General features: G+C 36.4%; 1 protein-coding gene across 21 annotated transcripts in view; it reads left to right on the top strand.

The window, feature by feature from the left end:
- Positions 1 to 19,594, top strand: part of GPHN (gephyrin) — a 269,974-nt gene that overhangs the window by 153,506 nt on the left and 96,874 nt on the right. For 17 of the 21 annotated variants that reach the window (XM_077784089.2, XM_085580343.1, XM_031505003.3 and 14 more), the window contains 4 exons: positions 11,295 to 11,389; positions 13,535 to 13,601; positions 17,662 to 17,934; positions 19,194 to 19,301. In XM_077784089.2, coding sequence (XP_077640215.2) covers positions 11,295 to 11,389; positions 13,535 to 13,601; positions 17,662 to 17,934; positions 19,194 to 19,301 — 543 coding nt within the window. The remainder of the gene's footprint in view (positions 1 to 11,294; positions 11,390 to 13,534; positions 13,602 to 17,661; positions 17,935 to 19,193; positions 19,302 to 19,594) is intronic. The other 4 variants (XM_031505004.3, XM_085580345.1, XM_077784088.2 and 1 more) reach the window with 1 other exon arrangement.

Below are 19,594 nucleotides of genomic sequence, written 5' to 3'. Positions count from 1 at the left end.
CTTCCCAGATGCTCACTAGAGATCAAGAGGGTGTAGGTGCAGTCAGCTTACTGTCTGACTGCAACCAATTTGGCACTTTGAGTCTGGCCACATTCAGTAAGAACTTCCACGAGCACAGATTCACGGTGTAGTTCATGAAAGCAGCATGTTATATATTCTTGTTAGATTGACTATTATAAATGCACTAGATCTACAAAATGTAGGCATATAGTGCTATGTACAACTCTGCACATGTAATGTCCAAGGCAGGCAGAGGCACAAATCTTACAGAGGCACCCCAGCTTTGGTGAGGAACACAGCAGCAAACCTCTTGGCTTGTCTGCAGAATGGGATCGTGTTCTCATTCTCTGCCTCTGAAAGAGGATTTCAGATGCAATATTGCTACTTTGGGGAGAAGTGGAGATGATATTGTAGTCAAATGTCCTGTTGCTGCTTTCATAAATGGTGAGGGGGCAGCTGTTTGTATATGCAGGCAGGGTTTGCACCCCTAGCAGCAGGCCATCATGCCACATCGGTTCCTCACCACACAGCTCGCAGCATCTGTCCTGCCTTTAGGTCTTATTCCTACAGATGCATGTGCAAAGTAATGAATCAGTGACTGCTGCAGAATTGTTCCCCCTGTACATTTTGCTGCTCTTCTGCCCAGACAGGTTTTACATTCCGCCTGGAGAAGAGAAGGCTCCAGGGAGGCCCTATTGCATTCTTTCAGGACTTAAAGGGAGATTATAAAAAAGATGGGACCAAACTTTTTAGCAGGGCCTGATGTGATAGGACAAGGAAGAATGATTTTAAACTGACGGAGAGTCAATTTAGATATTAGGAAGAAATTCTGTACTGTGGGGATGATGAGGCACTAGCACAGGTTGCACAGAGGAGCTATGGATGCCCCATTCCTGGAAGTGTTCAAGGTCAGGTTCAATGGGGCTGTGAACAGCTCAATCTAGTTGAAGATATCCTTGTTTATTGCAGGGGAGATTGGATTTAAATGGCCTTTAAAAACTCCCTCCCAACTCAGACTATTCTATGACTTGCTGGAGCTTCTTTCACTTCATTTGGGTGTTTAAGAAGTCAGATTTATGTAATTGTTTGGAAATTTTATCTGAGACTGCACCTGAGCTTTTGTTTGATTCAACCTTTACTGCTCTCGTGAAACATCATAGCAACAGTAATCAATCTTTTTCACCTTCATTGGTTGATTTTGATAAATATTTTACACCTCTAGTAGGCTTTCTTCTTGCAACCTTTTTGCAGATAGACTGCAAAAAACAAATAAGCTTTGTTTTGTGTATTGATGCAATCATATACACAACTCATTCCAGGGAACTAATCATCATCACATTCAAGTGGCAGATTTTGCAGATTTCAAAGCTGAGTGAAACCTACAAATGCATATTCAATTTTGGCTGAATTTTTGGCCTACAACTCCCTTTTTAAGAGTGAAAAGTTATTGGGTTATTGTCACTTCCTACTATAAGCTAACCAGTTCTTCCTTTGAAACCAAATAATGCTTAGGTATCCAGGGGTATACAGAATTAATCCATGAGCAGCCAGGCTTAACGCTGTGGCGTCTTTCAAACTCTTCTACGATTCATCCATATTTTACTGATTTGTGCTTGCCAACATTGGGTATTCCTGGAAAAAGAGCAGAGAAGGGCACAAAATTCTCTTAGATGTGTTTGTCTCATAGGGATCTTATTCCTGAAGAATCTTAATGAGAAGCTGCAGTTAAATCATCATCATCATTCTTTTCAGGAAAGAGAGAGTAGAATTTTCTTTTGACTTTAAGGTTATCAAAGATGGATTTTCCAGTCTTGCTAGAACTGTGGGATTTTCTCAATAGCTTTTACACTGTTTAGACAGTCTAATATTTTCCCTAAAATATTATATTATTATTATATTAATATTATATTTTCTTTTTGAAAAATATGATTATTTATTATGTAGTTTGTTTCATCAGGTGCAAAGGGTTGGGCAGCTAATCTTGGGTGCATTTGATTTCTGTGTTATTCTGAATTATGGTCCTGCATCACCCATATAATTTATACAGAAATACTGTCTGATTTTTCACTTGAGTTAGTCTGCCTAGGGGTGTGATGTTTGTAGTTGTTGTACACTTAGTGTGAGCACATTTGGCTGTGGTAGTGAGATGCTTAGCATTCAGTGCAGAAGTTCTGTACATTTTGGGTACACAGAGCAAGAACTAATTTGTTCACTGTGCCTATCCAAGAATCTCTTTCACCTTGGCATTTCTTAAAAGCTACTGCCTTTTCTCAGTGATTCACTCACACACTGCTGGTGTAAAAATCAGTGTGCTGAAAAAGTTTGGACACAGAGGGAATTTTATTAAAAAGGAAAAAAAATTTTCTGCACAACATGGTCTGCTGCTTCAAGCACAGCAAAAAATTATGTGAGGGGAGGTGCTTATATACCTCTGTTGCTATATCTATATCAATGAAAAAGCGCGTATGTTATAGGAACCTTGAGGTTTCAAAACTGAGTTCTGCGTCTGGGAAGTAAACTGGCAGAATTTGTCAATACAGCGTATAAATTGTAATAATGTGAAAGCATTGTTCTGTCACAGCTGAGTAGTGTCAATAAATGATTCAACTGGTTTTACCTAGCGCATGAAAGATGTTTTAACGTCTCTAAAACTGAAAATACTTGTGTTTTGGAAATGTGCATAGTAAACATCTTACAAACAGTGTACTAGAGAGAATATATTCTACACTGGGGGTTTTATATGTATATTTTGTTAACTATTACTATAAACTACTGTAAGCCATTAAATAATAAAATTCTGGAGGAAAATGTAAACTTGATGTATTTAATATGCCTCACTCAGTAGAGATTAGGAATTCTACTGTTTTCCACTTTTGTGCTCTGTGCTACAGCAGTCTCAACAAAACAATTTCCATCTTCTGTTTGAGGAACCTTTTTATTCAATTGTTTCCATGAGAATCTTGGAGGTAAAAAAATGTGATTTGTACTAGAAGTTAACATAGTCCTATATAGAAAATCATTTGACAGAATGCACAGTAGATCACTTTGGCTTTCAAAATGTGTTTGCTTGCTCAGTTCTACTGAAAGTGTCATTTGCATTTGCTAAATCTGACAACTGTTTAGACTCTGAGCACATTAATTGCATCGCTGGATGTCACAAAAGAATAATTTCTACTAATTTTTAGGTTATGGAAAAAGTTCTTTAAAGTTGCTGTTATTAGAGATGCTTTATCATTTATTTGGGGAGTAAAGACACAGTGTAAGAGAATCTTAAGAGAAAGAATTCTTTTGTAGTTCTTCTGTTGCTATTGTGTATTCCTGAAAAATTGTCACTCATTACTCCACCCTTTGTAGTGCAGAAGGTGTATTTTGGGAAGGGTTGTTTTTATTAAATCTTCAACATTGAAGATTTGAGATCTGAAAGTGTTTGGAGGAGCTACTTAACCTGTGGAAGAATTTGACTGAATTTTCAGAAGTGCAAGTGTTTTGTACGCCGTATTTGTTCTTGGCAAAAGGTAGCAAATGTTAGGAAAGATCAGACGAGATCCTCAAAAGAGAAGAATTTCACATTTCAATTTCAGTAACCAGTGTGCTAGAGCTAAAGCATTGCAAAATTATTTATTTATAGAAGTGAAATTTCAAGTTAAAACTTCTGCTTCTTACTTCTCTTCTAGTTAATTGCTGAGTATACTTCCCTGAACCACAAATACACCCACTGTTCCCATATACAAGAATCTAAGTTTGGCACAAGTTTTGAAATGAAGCTGACTGTAACCTGACTCCACTTTGGTATAGATATATAGCCTAGAAGGTAGTACACATAACCAGAAGCACTGTCTAGGGTATATTTTTATGAGACACGGCTCCCTAGCTGGTATTCTGTTAGTTAAAGCTCATTATGTTGTCACGTCAGTCTTGTGGCATTCTTATTGGCATAGTGTAGATACCCATGCTTATTTCACTCATTTATGCCGCATGAGCTCATTTTTCAGAGAACAAAATTTTTGGCTTCTTGTGTTTTGTTCCTTTTCTTCAAATTTTAGAGAACTATTTAAAGATTGAGCTGGATTTCCTATTTTATATTAATACAAAGCAGTTTGAAATAACTGAGGGAAAACTTCAAATAACAGTAATCATTAACAGATAACATTTTAACACTGTTTTTGTAATAGCAGAATGGTTTTGTTGTCTTTACCAGGAAGTCTTCAGCTATACTACTTTTGCTGGACCTTGCACAAAGTGGAGCTGCAGTGGGAAGCACAGCAGTTTGCACATAGAAAGAGGCTGAAAGAAGAAGCAGACACCTGGCCCTTCTTTGTACAAAGTGCAGGGGCTGTTTCCAGCTGTTGCTTTACCAAGCTCCTCCTGACTTCCCCACCATTGCAAATACTCTGCCTTTTGACACTGGCTTAACACACCCCTTTAGACAGCTGTAATGTGCTGCATCTGGTGGGCTGTGTCCAACTTTGTACAGCCTAAATGCATTCCTTACAGTGCAGAAAAGCATTTAGTGTCTTGTTAGCAGCTACTAAAGATGATTGTTCTAGTGGGTTTATGACAATGTATAGGGACAGGTAGTATCATAAAATTAAGATCAGTTTTTATGACATAAATATTTTATACACATTTAAGATCTTAAAACTTTTTTTAGCAATCAGGAATAAAAAAAGTATTATTACCACAATATATATTAGAAATTATATTTAGAAAATGTGCATGGTTGGATGCCCAGATACATCAATTTCATTAACACTTCAATTACACAAATGGGGCAAGCAAATCACTGATCTATGAAGTTTATATAAATCATATGCAATCAGGTTTAGCTAAAAATTTAGATCTAGATCTGTAGAAGTGGAAGAATAATTTACAAATTCCACAATGTTGTTTTTTCTAGTATATTACTTTAAACTTTCAGCTTCTCTGTACTGTATAAAATGTGAAGCATCTTCCCCCATATGTATTGCGAGATGTAAGTAAAAGAGAAACTGAGTGTTATTAAGTAAGTATTTGAATGAGTTTTATTTTAGTTGAAGAAAACAAGGACCTTTAAGGAAAGCTACAATGAACACTAAGGTTTTTATTAATTTTATTATTAATTAATATACACTTTATTTGATGATGATGATGATAATAATAGTAACAATTTGTTTACAAAAGTAATTATCATTGGGGTCCAGCTGTTGGGAATTAAATATGTTTGTGGCTTGGTAATGCATAAGTCATTGAGTGTTGTCAGAGGTGCCTCTATTTGCTACCTGCTTTTTGTGCTCATCTACACAGTGGAAGTGCTCTGATAGACTCGTTTGCTGGGAGTGGTTTGTAAAGAAGGCAGACACTGAATTAGCTTCTGGAACTTGGGTCTCATGCCATAGGCATTGGGATAAAATAAATGGCATGGTGGAAGTAGAAGGAGGGAGAGAATTCGGAGGTGGTGATTTGCAGGCAGAGGGATCGTGGATACGGGGAGAAATGAGAAAACAGAGTCTGTATTTAATCTAACAGTAGTTATTGCTGTGACATTTTTGTTCCTCACACCAATAAATTTTGTAGGGTCATTCTGTGACGTTTAGGTTCTGGCAGCAGAATCACTGCAGATCTGCATTCTAGGCAGCAGAATCACTGCAGATATGTGAGAGTGCAAGCAGCATTTTTGTGCTACAGAATTATTGTGAGTAGAATTGTGTTATTAGTATGTGCAGATACACCAGTTTGTAGAGTTCAGTTTTAGCTGGCTACATTAATCAGGGTCCCATTCACCTTTGGCAGTTTGTAGATTTGAGTTGGGAGAAGAAATAGTAAAAGAAAATGGAATCAGGTCAGTTAGCAGAGAAGTATCAAGCTTACCACTGGTAAGAGGGAAAGACACTAGGGTAAGCCACTCTAATAGGATTAGATGTGTTTTGTTTTCTTTTATGTAAAAAAAAAAATCTACAAAAGTCTGAGTGCTCTTAGTATGTGTCTGTGTGCAGACATAGCTGCGTTTAACATCAAAAACTCCCAACAAGGACATGCCAGTCTCAGCATGAGCGTCTTAATGTACAGTAAAATTGGCAAAGTTGGATGGTCACTTTATGAGCAGGAGCAAACACATGTATCAGGGTCAGCACTGGCCCCATGTCTGCCTAGTCACCACCAGTCATTCTGCGAGCCCAAACACAGCAACCACTTTAGTTTTACTTTAGCATTGTATTTTTATAAACCTACTTGATTTTGGTTGTTTTGCAGCAATAGCATATGTGATCACTTTCATCCATTCATCAAGATAACTGAGCAATTAGCCAAAGAAATTTGATTTTGGAAAACATCAAAGACTGCAAATCCTGTCATGCCTTACATCTATTAAAAAAAGACTGAATATCACTGTACAGGTTATTAGTGGCAAAGAACAGGAAGAATTCAAGAAAAGAATAGTGGTGAAACTGAGATGAGTTTAAATCCTTATCCAAAAAACTTCCCAATGTATTGAAGGAAACCATCTGCTGAAATCTGTAATTCTTATTGTTCATGGAGAAGAAATTGAGTTTTTTGGTGAGAAGCTCTGATCGTCTAGCTCCATGTAAGCTCTATTTTCTCCCTGCAAAATAAGAGTAGGGAAGTAGACAATAAGCTGAAATAGCTGATTTGTGAATAAAAATTACTGACACAGGTGTTGTCTCCAGCAGAGGAATTCTGTATAACTTTGAAGAAGGCATCTCATCTCCAGGCTGAGATGCAATTTTTATTCCTAAAGTGCATACTTGTTACACAACTGGTTTACAGACATGAGCAATGCTTTTGTTGCATATTTGACTGACCTCTCTAGTTTTTCTCTGCTCTTCTGTTGTCTGTGAGCTCTGTTGTAGAGGTTATATAGGTATTTCTTTGGTAAAGCCCTTAGATTTTTGCTTTCAGTGGAAAGCTCAAATAGTTAATTAAATCTTACTGATGCTAATGCTGTTGTCTGTTAAACATAAATTATCTGCAAATTTGTCCATTAATTTGCATTTATAGCTCTATTATGTACTACACAGTCATAGATTTTAACTTGTTCATCAGAAATAATATTTTCCACAGAGGCAGTCTCTGTCATCTTAATTTAATTGAATTTATTATGATTTCTGAGTTTCATATTTGCATTTTAGTTGAAGAAGTAAAACTATATTACTGCCTAAAACCAGCTGCAGTGTATATGAAATGTCTCAGATTATTACTTACTATTGAGGTCAACCTTTGCTATGCCTAATACCTGAAAGAAAAAGATAAGGAGTTTCTGAACATTTCCAGAAGAGTAGTCCTAGGTCTTTTAATTAAATCAGTCTGCATTATGTATGTTCTCCAATAACTGCCTGGGAGGGTTTCCACAGGTTAGAATCTGAACTAACAATTTATGGAGGCAAAGAAAGGCAGTGAAGCAGCAGAGAACTCTGTGAAACCACTTGGCAGTGAGCCATCTGTTAAGCAACCGCAACTACGTCAAAGATATCTAAAAATACACCAGTTGGTTTGGGAACATAATGCCCTAACTCCAATAAAAAGGCACTTTGTAAACAATCAAAAATGTGCTTTAAAATAAATTGCATTTATTCATATAGCAATGAAACATAAGTGGTACTGCTCTCATAGATAGTTCTTAGTAAATCCTAAATAATTAAATTGTTTGTCCCTACTTCTCCTTTCTATCTCTTTTCATGTCTCCCCCATGTCCTGACACTTCTGTCATGTCTTGTCTTCCCATTTTGCTTCTCCTGAGTTTCTCCCTCATCTATTTTCTGTCAAAGCTGCCTTGGGCAGTCTTTCTTTGTAGAACCATTGAATGGTTGGCATTCAATGGTTGGGTTTGAAGGGAACATAAAAATCCTCAGGTTCCAACCTCCTTGCTGTTTTCCATCCCACTCACTTCATTCACTTGCCCTCATGCTATTCTCATTTCTCTCCTTCTGAGAATCCTACTGCTTGGATTTCCTGCAATTCTGTCTTTCCACTTTGGATTTCTTTTTCCCACATTCCCTTCTCCTGTCTAAACTACAAACTTTGCCTTTCTTGGCAAACCTCCAAGCTGGACTTTCCACATTTGTCTTTCTCCTGAACTCTAGCTTTTACTTTAAAGTACTTCTGTTTCTGTGGAACCCATGTCCTCCACCTCCCTCCTGTATGGACCTGTTTTCTTTGCACTACCAGCATATCCATCAGAAGCTGGGGATGCTATTTGGTATCATTTCAGTGTTTTATACGGTTTTGCTCCAGTATTTTCCACCTACCTAAGTCGTCAGCCTAAGGTTCAAGAACCAGTGTAAATCTTCAGTTCTGATTAAGGCATCAGTGTGACAGTTCTGAAGGAAATATCATCATTTTTTCCTGCATCTGCCCAAGAGTGTCATCACTGCTGTTGTAAGAGAGCCGAGGGCAACAGCCTTGATTTGTGATTCATCCTGTGCCAACACTATGGCCCCCTGCAGCGTGCAACAGCTGGCTGGTGGTGAGACTACCAACAAAAAAAATGCTCATGGAACCAGGTTGAACAGTCTTAATTCAGACTTGTTAGAGTACTGGTAAAATGTGAAGGTGCTGAGTCACTAATTCCTTAATAGTTTCCATGGAGGCAGGTGTTGGTACCCAACAGTTAACTCCTGAACTGGACGCAGATTAGAAAACCTAAATTTGACATCTCTCTTCCACCCTTCCTTCAAATAAAAAATACTGAAAGAAGTGTGAGAAAACCTGGTCACCAGCACTTTGGTACCTTGTTAGGTGAAATAAAGAATTGTTACAGATTGAGGCATTGCTGATTTCATTCATATATGTATATATATGTATAGCAAATTTAGAGTGTGCTTCCCAGTGTGTTGGTGGTTTCAGTTCCCATTCAGGGCATATGTTAAATCATGTTATTTCAGGACATCCCAGAAGTGGACTATACAGTGGCTAATTTCAAGAGCAGATGTCACTGTAATAGTGGTTTACTTAGCAGCAGCTTTTTTGGTTACATCCATCCAGTCCAGTCAGCTTGAAAACGGGAAATGTTTCCCTGTTTGTAGAAGTTCATCTGCAGTAATAAATATAAGCTTATATATTTTGAAACAACTATTTTTAGAAACTCATGTTGAGGATCGTACTGCTGCCTGGACTTCATGCCCTTTCAGATTTTGTTGCTTAGTCTATACATTTTTAATAATCACATTGCCTGCTAGCACTGACATTTTGTGAAGGTCATTTTTCTTGTGAAGTTGGAGAATGGACTTGAATTTCGTGGAAGGACTCCCTGAGCTGCAGCATCATTGTTCTTAGACTGTCTTGCATCTTGTACTACCTTTGAAGCCTGCTCAGAATTTTAACTAATGATATCTTCAAAGTGTCACTGTGCTCAAGGGCAGAAAATAAATCTCAAAATGCACTTTATATTTAAAAACAGTTTTGAATAGCTTTGAAGCATGGTATTAACTGAAATGAAAAGGCATAGATACAGTCTTGCTATGTATGCACACACAGAGAATTCCATGTTTCACTAACCTTTTCATGGTCAGCAAAGTGTCTCTTCACCATTGCAATGCCTTTATCTTCTATATTATAAAAATCATCAGGTCTATGGATGTCTTTAAAATTTTTTATGTGATTGATGATTTCATACCTCAGCAGGTATCTTAAGGTAATCTCTCTCCATGGAGGAGTTTTATTTTTGTCTACATGATTCCAAGCTCACTTCTTATTTTCCCTGTGTAAAACACAGTCACTGGGTTGTATTCACATGACTTTTCTGTTTCTGCATAGAGGATGGCAGATCCAAAACCCAGCATGCTATGCTTGAAATACAGGAGACTGTGGTGTCAGCTACTAAATTAAAATTGCTTGGTTTTTTATAAGCCAAAGTTCCAGCTTCCCATAACTGAGCACATTACAAGTTTGCTTATTAATAAAGTACTCAAAGATTTACATGGTAGCAGTGTCTGAAGTCTTCTAATACTGATATTAATTTCTAATTAATTAATATTATGATAGTCCTTTAATAATATCAAAAGCTAGTGATCATGTCTGAGAATATGACCATTTGAATATCTGTACTCTTGATGGATATTTTTTTTTGCTGGTTTTTTTTACTGCTTCATGTAAACACCCTTACATGTAAGCGTCCTTCTTTAGGGGACGCTGTTGGGTTAATTCTGTCGTTTTTCTTCTCTAGGACTTTAGTTTTCTGTTTGTGAACTAAGCTTACAAAAGTACAAGTATGTGATTTATAATTGAATCTTTCCCACAAAATAATTTGCCTGGGTTTTTTTTCTATATCAAACTGCAAAGAAAATTCAGCTTATTTAGGGTGTCCTTGTACTTAATACGTTCTTTTCTATTTCTGTTTTGATAGTTGTACCATCAAAGCATTGTAGTTTGACTGTGTGCTATACCATGGATTTCACAGTTTTATGACCATTGCTACTAATTTGGTTGTGTTTAGTAAGTTAGAATCTTATTTCAGAGCATGAAGCAATGTAATCCACTGAACAGCAGCTACTGTGGGGGAAACGAAGAGAGAATAGGACTGTAACCTGTCTTTAAGATGTTGTGTCCTAAGTAAAATTAGATATTGAGAGACTGGACAGATTGTGCATTTGAGAAAATTTGTGTTGGGAAGTAAGTTAGGTTGTGTATGATTTTCCATCTGATTCCCTGTTTGGAAAAAGGATAAAAGGACGAGAATTTTCAGACTCTGCTTCCAGACTTCTCAATGCCCACTGTGTATGGACTGCTTATGAATAAAAGCCACCAGCCTGTTTGGAACTGCTGTTTTGCTGACATGATCAAAAGGGAAGGCCTCAGCCTCTGGCCATTATCATTACCATTTTACTATTTTCCTGCCTGCCTGCTACATGGGCTTCCCTTTGCAAATTTTTTTTCTATCTTCTGCGCAGACTGATTCATCCTTTTCATGCCTGGGAAAATCTCAACAGGAAAATGCACGAGATTGATGAAGAAGAGAAGGCAGTTACATTCTTTGCTTATTCTCAAACAGCTTTTCTTTTCTGTTTGAGGTAGTTGTTATTTCTGTGGTGTTTGTTAACACTTTTTATATTTATAGGGTCCTGACTTTTCATAACTTTCTGCAGGAATCTGCTGCTAACAGTCCTTCATCCCAACTCCTTGTCTTTCCCTATTTTACACAACCAAAAGAAAATTCTACAGCATACTTCAGTAGATAATTTAGCAACAGTATTTCTTGGCAGAAAAAAAATGAGGAGATATTCCTACTTAATTTTTAGCTGGTTTTATTTTTGTCTTATCTTTCCACTTGATCACTCAGTTTGCTATTTAATCTTTGATTGCAGGCCACTAAAGAAGTAATAGAGCGAGAAGCCCCGGGGATGGCCCTGGCAATGCTGATGGGATCACTTAATGTTACACCTCTGGGCATGCTCTCTAGGTAAGATTGCTTCCTTCAAAATATGAGGTGAACTCTTTCCATAGGATTACTCATTGCTATCCAATGGCTGTGCACAAATCATTGAAAACTGCCATTGTTACCAAGACTAGAACTCTTAACTTCAGTCAAGGGGGCAAATTAAAATAATGGAAATTGCATTGTCCCATTGAATTCCCTTTGTTGTCTCTATTTTCTGTGCCAGGTTATTTGTAATATTGATATACACTCTTAAAGAGCTGTCTTTTCATTCTAGATCTGTGGTGTTTGGGTGATGAGTTAAGAATTTTTCTGTATGTTGTTCATCAAGTATTAAAATGCTTTGTTAGGTAAAAAAAATCCCTTTGATAAAGACAAATGTTTTGTACTACCCTAGATTTGGAGGAATACTGTTGATTTATCTCTCAAAGGCCCTGGAATACTTGCACAATCTGTGTGGTTTTCTTGAAAGCACACACAATACTTTTGCCAACCATGTAGTTCTTAAGCACTTTTACTTACTTTTACATGCTCTCTTGAGAATTTTTGGCAGCTCCATTTCTCTCTAGAGCCACTAGGTCTGATAATTGACAGCTGAAATCTGAGTTTTCATGCTGTTGGTTTAGTCCTTTTTTGATTATTGTTCAGTTGTACCAGACATTCAGCTTATAATGCTCAAAAAACATTTAAAGCAGAGTAGAAGGGCCAAACACATGACTACTATAGGCACTGTCTGCCAAACATAATTCCACTATTCCACTTTTTCCCACTGTGGACCGTTCTTATTTCCTTTGTTTTAAGTCTGCCATAAACTGCAACCCACGTATGGGATCTGATGGATTGAGTTTGTACTCTGTAAGCTTAACTACTGTAACAGGAGTAAATGAACACGTTTCTTTAACTTAGGCTCATCTCTGTGCTGCAGTAGAGATTCCTCAGCTGGAATTCTTTCTAAACTAGGGGGTGCATAGTGTGAAAGAGGCAGTAGGAGAAAAGAGAGACTAGGAGTCAAGCAATGCTCAGACTGAAAATAACAATTTAGGCTGGCTTGAGTGTGATATCAAAAGTTCATTTAGTAGCTCAAAGACGATCTCTGTGCTATTTTCTTGTGAGCATTGTGCCAGCTGTCATGGAAATACTTGGTACCCTGCTAAAAAATGGCATGCGACCAATAAATGACATTAATCACTGAGAATTATTTGTACAAGAAGAAATCCAGGGGAGGTGGCTACTCAATAAGCCATGTCTTTGGCTCAGAATTTTTGCTAATGCCATTAATACTTTCTATTCTATCTTCACTTATAGCTCAGGTTTTAATTCAATAAATAGAATGTCATACAGTTTCTCTCAACTGTAACCTTCATATCTTCATGGTTTACTTTTGTCCTTTTACATTTTTCCTATCCTTATATCCTGGGTTTTTCACCTTAGTTTTTGTAAACAGTGGAAGCACTCTTTACAACTTCAATACAAAATTCTGTAATTGTTTCTTTTTTTTTTTTTTTAATATTTAGCTAAAATGTTGAATAGTCAAACTCTAGTCAACAGAAAACATTCAGCACTTGGGTGCTCAGCCTTACATCACCACCAAATTAATTTCTAAAAGACAAAAAAAAAGTAAAATAAAAGCTTCTGTCTTTGATGGTTGGTTATACTTTTTCTTGAGGGAGAGGGGAAAACTATTAGGAAGAATTATATATTAATTGCATAAATATAGTTTTCACCTGAGAGTAACTTCCTTCTTTGCTTTTCTTGTGTTTAATCTTTAAATAGAAGGGACCAATTTGAATTAATGCAACTTAGTATTTTTACCTGGCCAGGGACATAATGTTTGACACAGTCAATTACACTGCAAACGAACCATGTGTATGAATAAATAGGGACTATATGAAATAATGTATTGGACACAAGTAAACAGTAGAATTAAGGGAGCTACACAGATCTCAATAAAGATATATCAAATTAATGTTAGACTCTATCAATCTGTTTTATGTTTTCAAAAAATAACTTCTCCCAAGTTCTTTTTTTGAAAACATGATCAGCAAATGTATTGGAAATTAAATTTACAAAACCTGATAAATCATAAAATTTATCTTAAATGCTTTCCTTTTGTTTTGATAGTGGAGATTGTTGCATGCAAGAATTTCAGTTGTGTTTCTTTCATTTCAGGCCTGTGTGTGGAATCAGAGGGAAAACACTCATAATTAATCTTCCAGGTAGCAAGAAAGGGTCACAGGTAAGAAATGTTCTTACTGATCTGCTAGGAAGGAACTATGATGAGCACTTCTCCTTGTTTCAAATGGTAGAAAGTGACCACTATCACAAATTTTACAAAAGTGAATTGAAATGCATGTTCTTGTAAAGTTACCACACCATCACACTTAGCCAAGGACCATACAATTCAAATCTGATTGAAGGTGCTGTGTGACCAGGACAACATTACATGTAATGCAAGAGAGCACTTGCTTGAGCAGGCAGTGCTAATGAAGAGTCTAATGATCTCTTACTCTTTCCCTTTCTTTTCCAATTAGCTGTACCTTATCTCTGGGCTGTCTCCAACTTCCAAGAAATCATTCTTTTTCACACAGAAGTAAGAGAGGAATGCATAGTATATGGTAGAACTTGCTGGAGCATTTGCAGTTTTGATCAGCAAGAGGGAAGAAAGGGAACGTAATTTTTAAGAGTTTGGGAATGTTTCTGAATCTTCTCTATATGGGTATATCAGACTTTACACCCTTTATAAAGTTTGTTTCTTCCTGCATTTTACTCTGTTTGGATGGAGAACTTAGAATTTTTGCCTTTATTCATACTGTCTGACTCTATAGCTGAGAAGAGAGTTAAAGTGCAGCAGGTATTTGTGTGTGTGTGTATCTTAGTAATTCTAGATCTTTCACTAATTTCTTCATAGTTGGCTGCTAGAAAAACAATCTCCACAGAAATACTGCTAAGCTGAATAGTGATCTGTACAACCTGATACAAAACTGCTGAGGAAGGTCCCCCATCAGTCACAAGAATCTATTTCTTCCGGGCTCAGACTACGTCTGGCCTTGTTAATAAATGTCTTTATCTGTGGCCTCTAAGAAATGCATTCCTGGTACATCTGATGAGCCTGTAGTACCCAGGATGGAGCAGACACTGCTGGCGTGTTTAGCAGCACTGGAGTCGCTGTTTCTTAGACTTCTGTCTGGAGATAGAGAAACAACATTTATGTGAGCTGTCACCTAGAAGCTGGAGAGGAGATGTGAATCCTGTGGTCTTAAGCAGCCACCATAGGTTTTCAGATACACTATTGACATGTTTCAGTTCAAGGACGCAGTGTGAGCCCTCCTGTGATTCTGTGATTCCTTACAGCATTTCTGGAAATCTAGTGAGACTGTAATTCAAAGGAAATTTAAAAGCCTTCAAAACACACAAGAGGCATTGGAGGATGGTGAGGTGGGAGTACCTTCCTGAAATTCTTCCAGTTATATGTGAGAAATCGTATGTATGTACATGTATTTAGCATAGCAATGGCCCCCCATTTTAAAGAAGTGATGTGCCAGTAAGAAGGTTATTTCACAAGTAAATACTTCTTTTACTGAATTAGGAGAGAGATAAAATAGCCTACAATCTCTAATAGTTTTTATTGTGTTCAGGAGCACTCCTAACCCACAGAAGCAATTGTCATTTTCTGTCCTGAGGCAATCAGACTTTGAAGACAGGTAAATTGCAGAAAGGTAATGAGGAAAAGAAATGAAAAAGTATTAATAAGTATTTTAACAGTAGTTTGATATAGGGTAAGTAATAAAAAAGGTAATTCTGCTGGAAAAGAAAAAAGCCGTATGATTACATCATAGAAGCAAGCTTCTAATAAACTGATTTTTATTTGTTCTTGTCATGATGATACTCTGTCCTGTCATGATTTCTTTTAGTATGAGACATCTGTAAGGTCTTAGATTTCAGCAAAGACTTATAAGATGAAGAGTGGAGAAAACTGGCCGATAAAAGGCTAAATCTCGAGAACCAAAAAGGACAGATTGTCACCAGGAATTTCCCTCATTTTTCTCTTTTACCACTTGCTAATTTCCTTTCCATTGTATAAATATGATCATATGAGAAGCTTATATAAAGCTACAAAATTGCAGCAGTATACACACTTCTTTAATAAAATATTAATGGAAAATGACAGCAGTGTAAATGCTTCACCTCAGAAATGGACTACATACCAAACATGTTTTCACCCGAGAACATTTGTGTGGCATATATCATTGAACCCAGATATGTAGAAATCTTTCATTTTTGTGGGGTTTTTTGGGTTTTTTTAAGTCTTGCAAAAGATAGTTAACATTATGGAGGAGGTCAAAGTGTGAAATGACCAGATGTTTATTAAGTCTTTAACATTTTGTAATTGTAGTAAAAATTTTCTAAAACAATGAGTTTCATATGTAACATGATCCTTTGGAGGACTTACTGGGAATCTGTGCATTAACACTCAAGCCAACAAGGCTTTATTCAGTGCTGGAGTGGGGATTGTACTTCTCTGATTAGTCAATTATTAGAGTTATTGATCAGTTCAGAGATTGTTGTTCTTTTTTCTCCTTTATTTGAGATCTGCTTCTTTGCTAAAGTAATGATGGTTGTGTGCTTCATTTTTTTTAAACCATTTTTAAAGTAATACTGTGAAGGCACAATAACTGCAGTTTGCAGTTACATTATAAGTTGTGATCTTTATTTTCTTTACAAATATGTTTTAATATATATTCATTATATACAGCATTTGTACTCATCTGGTTTACTCCAGCTGTCTGCACTACCAACTTGAATGTTTAAAGAATTTATAAATCTGTGAGGTAGTCTGACTTATCATTCATTACTCTTAAAGAAGCAACTGAAAGATGTGCTCTTATTTAGAAGCTTTGAAGAAATAAAATGCTCATGAGTCATGTTTTACTTACAAAGTGAGATATATAAACTCCAGTAATTTCTGATTGATTCTTTGGCAATTGTTTTGTTTATGTAGTTATGTTTATTATTGAAAATATTTATTTCATTATCTATTTATGAACTTATTATTAATTTCCTGGATACTCTAAAATATTGGAATATGTTTTTTTAAATCTTCCTATGCTTGAAACAAAACTGAAGGACAACAAAAGGAGTAGTGCCAGGTTTGTCTGTCAACTTGTGTGTTCCTGACTGCATTGCCATGGCAATTATTTCTTGTGACCCTGCCATCATTTTCCAATACTTAAATGTTTATATGCAGTCTCCTCAAATGACATAAGAAAACTTTCTTGCAGTGCCTGGGAGAAGAATGAGAGACAATAGTCACAAATTGAAAGAGGTAGCTTTCAGATGAAAAAGAAAAGAAATGGAAAACCAAAACAAAACTGAAATAAACCCCAAAGGTTTTGAGGGTAATTAGGTATTAAAGCACATTCTCAACAAGGGTTATGGAGTCTCTGTTGTTGGATTGTTTTTCAAGACAACTGAATAAGCCTTAGGAAGCTTGAGTTTCATACTGACCCTGATCAGAGTAGGCAGCTGCAGCACATTAGATCCTGGGATTCTGCTTTGATTTGATGAAGCACCAGCATATTTTAGCAGCACAGGTAGCTATACATTGTGGTTATATGTATATATATGTATGCCCATTATGGAGCAAGAGCAACTGCACAGCATTTGCAGTTTTGCTTTCTCCAGCCACGTAAAATAAACTTTCTGGTTGTTTGTAAGAGTATAGAACAAGGAGAGGTTTGAAAAATACCTTGTTTATAATTTTTTTTTTTAGTTACATTGCATTATAATGACATCAGTGTGGTTTCTTATTCTTCGATTATGTAGAATAAGTCCATGAATAAAAAAGGATATAATTGTATAAAAGTATAATTATGGAAACCCTTATGAATTGTTTTCTAATTGTGAGGGAGCATAATAGGAAAGATTTGAAGCTGATATCCCTGCAGGGATATAGTTAATGTTTCTATTCTGCATTTTTGTAGCATTCTGCCAGTTGCTATGAACTGGTTTCTGTATTACATATTCACAGAAATGTAACTCTTGTTTTCAGTATTAGCGTCATTGCAATAGCCCTGTTGTGCGATTTACTGTATTTACACGAAAAAAGGTAAAAATTTATAGAATAGTCACCAGATCTGAGTTCATTTATCTTTTAAGAGCAGTTGCATAGGATGTGGTAGGTTTTATTTACGATCAGGTGAAAAGATGCATCTAAATCCCAAATATATTTAAAGAGTAAACTCCTATTTGCATGTACAGGTACCTTTTCACAGCGGTTTCTCTTCTGGTTTGCATAGGAATGCTTTCAGTTTATACTGCCAGCCCTACCTCACGCCATTGATCTTCTGCGCGATGCCATTGTAAAAGTAAAGGAGGTACACGATGAGCTTGAAGATCTACCTTCGCCACCACCTCCTCTTTCTCCTCCTCCAACCACCAGCCCTCACAAACAAACAGAAGACAAAGGAGTGCAGTGTGAGGAAGAGGAGGAAGAGAAGAAGGATAGCGGAGTTGCCTCAACAGAGGACAGTTCTTCTTCACATATAACAGCAGCAGCCATTGCAGCTAAGGTGAGTCTGGCTTCTTTCCTTAAGAGACCCTTTAGATCCTGTCTCAGGCATTTCCACCAATGTTCATTTGCAAGTTGTGACTCTACATTGATGTCTTCGTGTCAAATAGATTTATTTCGGGTGCATTTTGTAGAAGTAGAGCTTCATAAAAATATATGAATTTTTGTTTGGTAGATGATTTCAAATTCCAGTGGGAGAAATATCATTTATTATCTTGGTGTTAACATATGCTTTATGATATCATTCTGATGTGACAGACTGGTTTTAGTGGCTTTTTATAATTCAAAGTATTCACACGCCTGAACATGCAAAGTCCAGTAGGCGGCATGTTAAGGAATCACAACAAAACTTTGCAAGCCATAATATCTAATTTGAAATTAAAATTTTAGTTTCTGAAAGCCGGTAAAATTATGACAGACAGGTAAGAATTTAAGTAATGAACTATGCAGATTACTATATTCCAATATGCACGTCTGCATAAAAGATGTAAAATTCTGCCAATAAACTAAATATCCTAATGTCTTTATAGCCTTGCTTTAACCAGTAATCATAGATCAGCATTACTCAAACTTAAATAATAAATTGGAGACTGCAAAAGAGGAAAAATATGAACACTTGTAAATAATTCCAATTCAAATTTTAAATATTTTCTCAAGAATTATTGTACTATTTGAAGCAATATATAAATATTTATCTCAGTTTTATGTGTGCAGTTTTCTAATGGAAAGTAATGTATCCCTGTGTGTTTGGAAACAGTTTTTTCCAAACTGCTTTGTTCTCTATCTGCTCCACAAGTTGTGCTTTTAATTCCTATTGTGAGAATTGAAAGTAACTCAAAATTATATTAAACAATTTCTAAACCAAAGCAGCAACATTCTAACTCCAGAAATGTGAATTCAGGTCTGAGGCATCTTGACATTTCTAAGACAGCTGCAGCTGGAGATCATCTCCCAATATACAGAAAATCCTGATTACATATGTCTTTGCAGGGATGAATTAAGGTAATTATCATTTGCAAGTATCAGTTTTTATTAATGCAAATTTAAAATTGTTTAATTTCTTTTGATGCAGGCAAAGATAAATAATGTGTGCCATTTTTAAAGGCAGGAAATAATCTGAAATCTCAACTGGCTGTGTTCTTATGAGCTTGGCATTTTGGTGTCACAGATGTTGTCACCTCATTCATTTTTGGTCATTTGCTTGTACAGTTTCACGTTTTCCTGTCACTGTATTCATGGCTGTTATGTGTTGTGCATTAGAAGCATCCATCCTATACCAGTCCAGCTGTTATCATGGCTAAAGATCAACAGCCCATCCCTGGTCTCATCATTTATTGCCATCACACAGCAGGCAGTGCAGGAGAACTGGTAAGAGACATTTCCATGAGGCTTTTGCACTACTACTAACTAAAAATGTTCTGCCTGCCTCCTAGTCCATGTCTGAGCAGACAGTGTTACTTATTTTCTTCTAACAAAGACACATCGGTGCTATCTTTAAGAGCCCATGTTACCAAAAATATCTGTTTAAGATAAAGGGCTAAACAAGGTAAAGGTCATGTGTGTTGTCACTTTGAATCATTTATCTGCTGAGATATAATAATTGCTTAAAGCCTGTGTTTCTCATTAGTCATTGGTTTTATCATCTAATATACCAAAAAATT

The sequence above is a fragment of the Lonchura striata genome, chromosome 5, assembly GCF_050655825.1.
Source record: "Lonchura striata isolate lonStrDom1 chromosome 5, ASM5065582v1, whole genome shotgun sequence".
NCBI lineage: Eukaryota > Metazoa > Chordata > Aves > Passeriformes > Estrildidae > Lonchura > Lonchura striata.
Note: the sequence above shows the minus strand (reverse complement) of the source record. Positions and strands in the feature narration are given on the sequence as shown.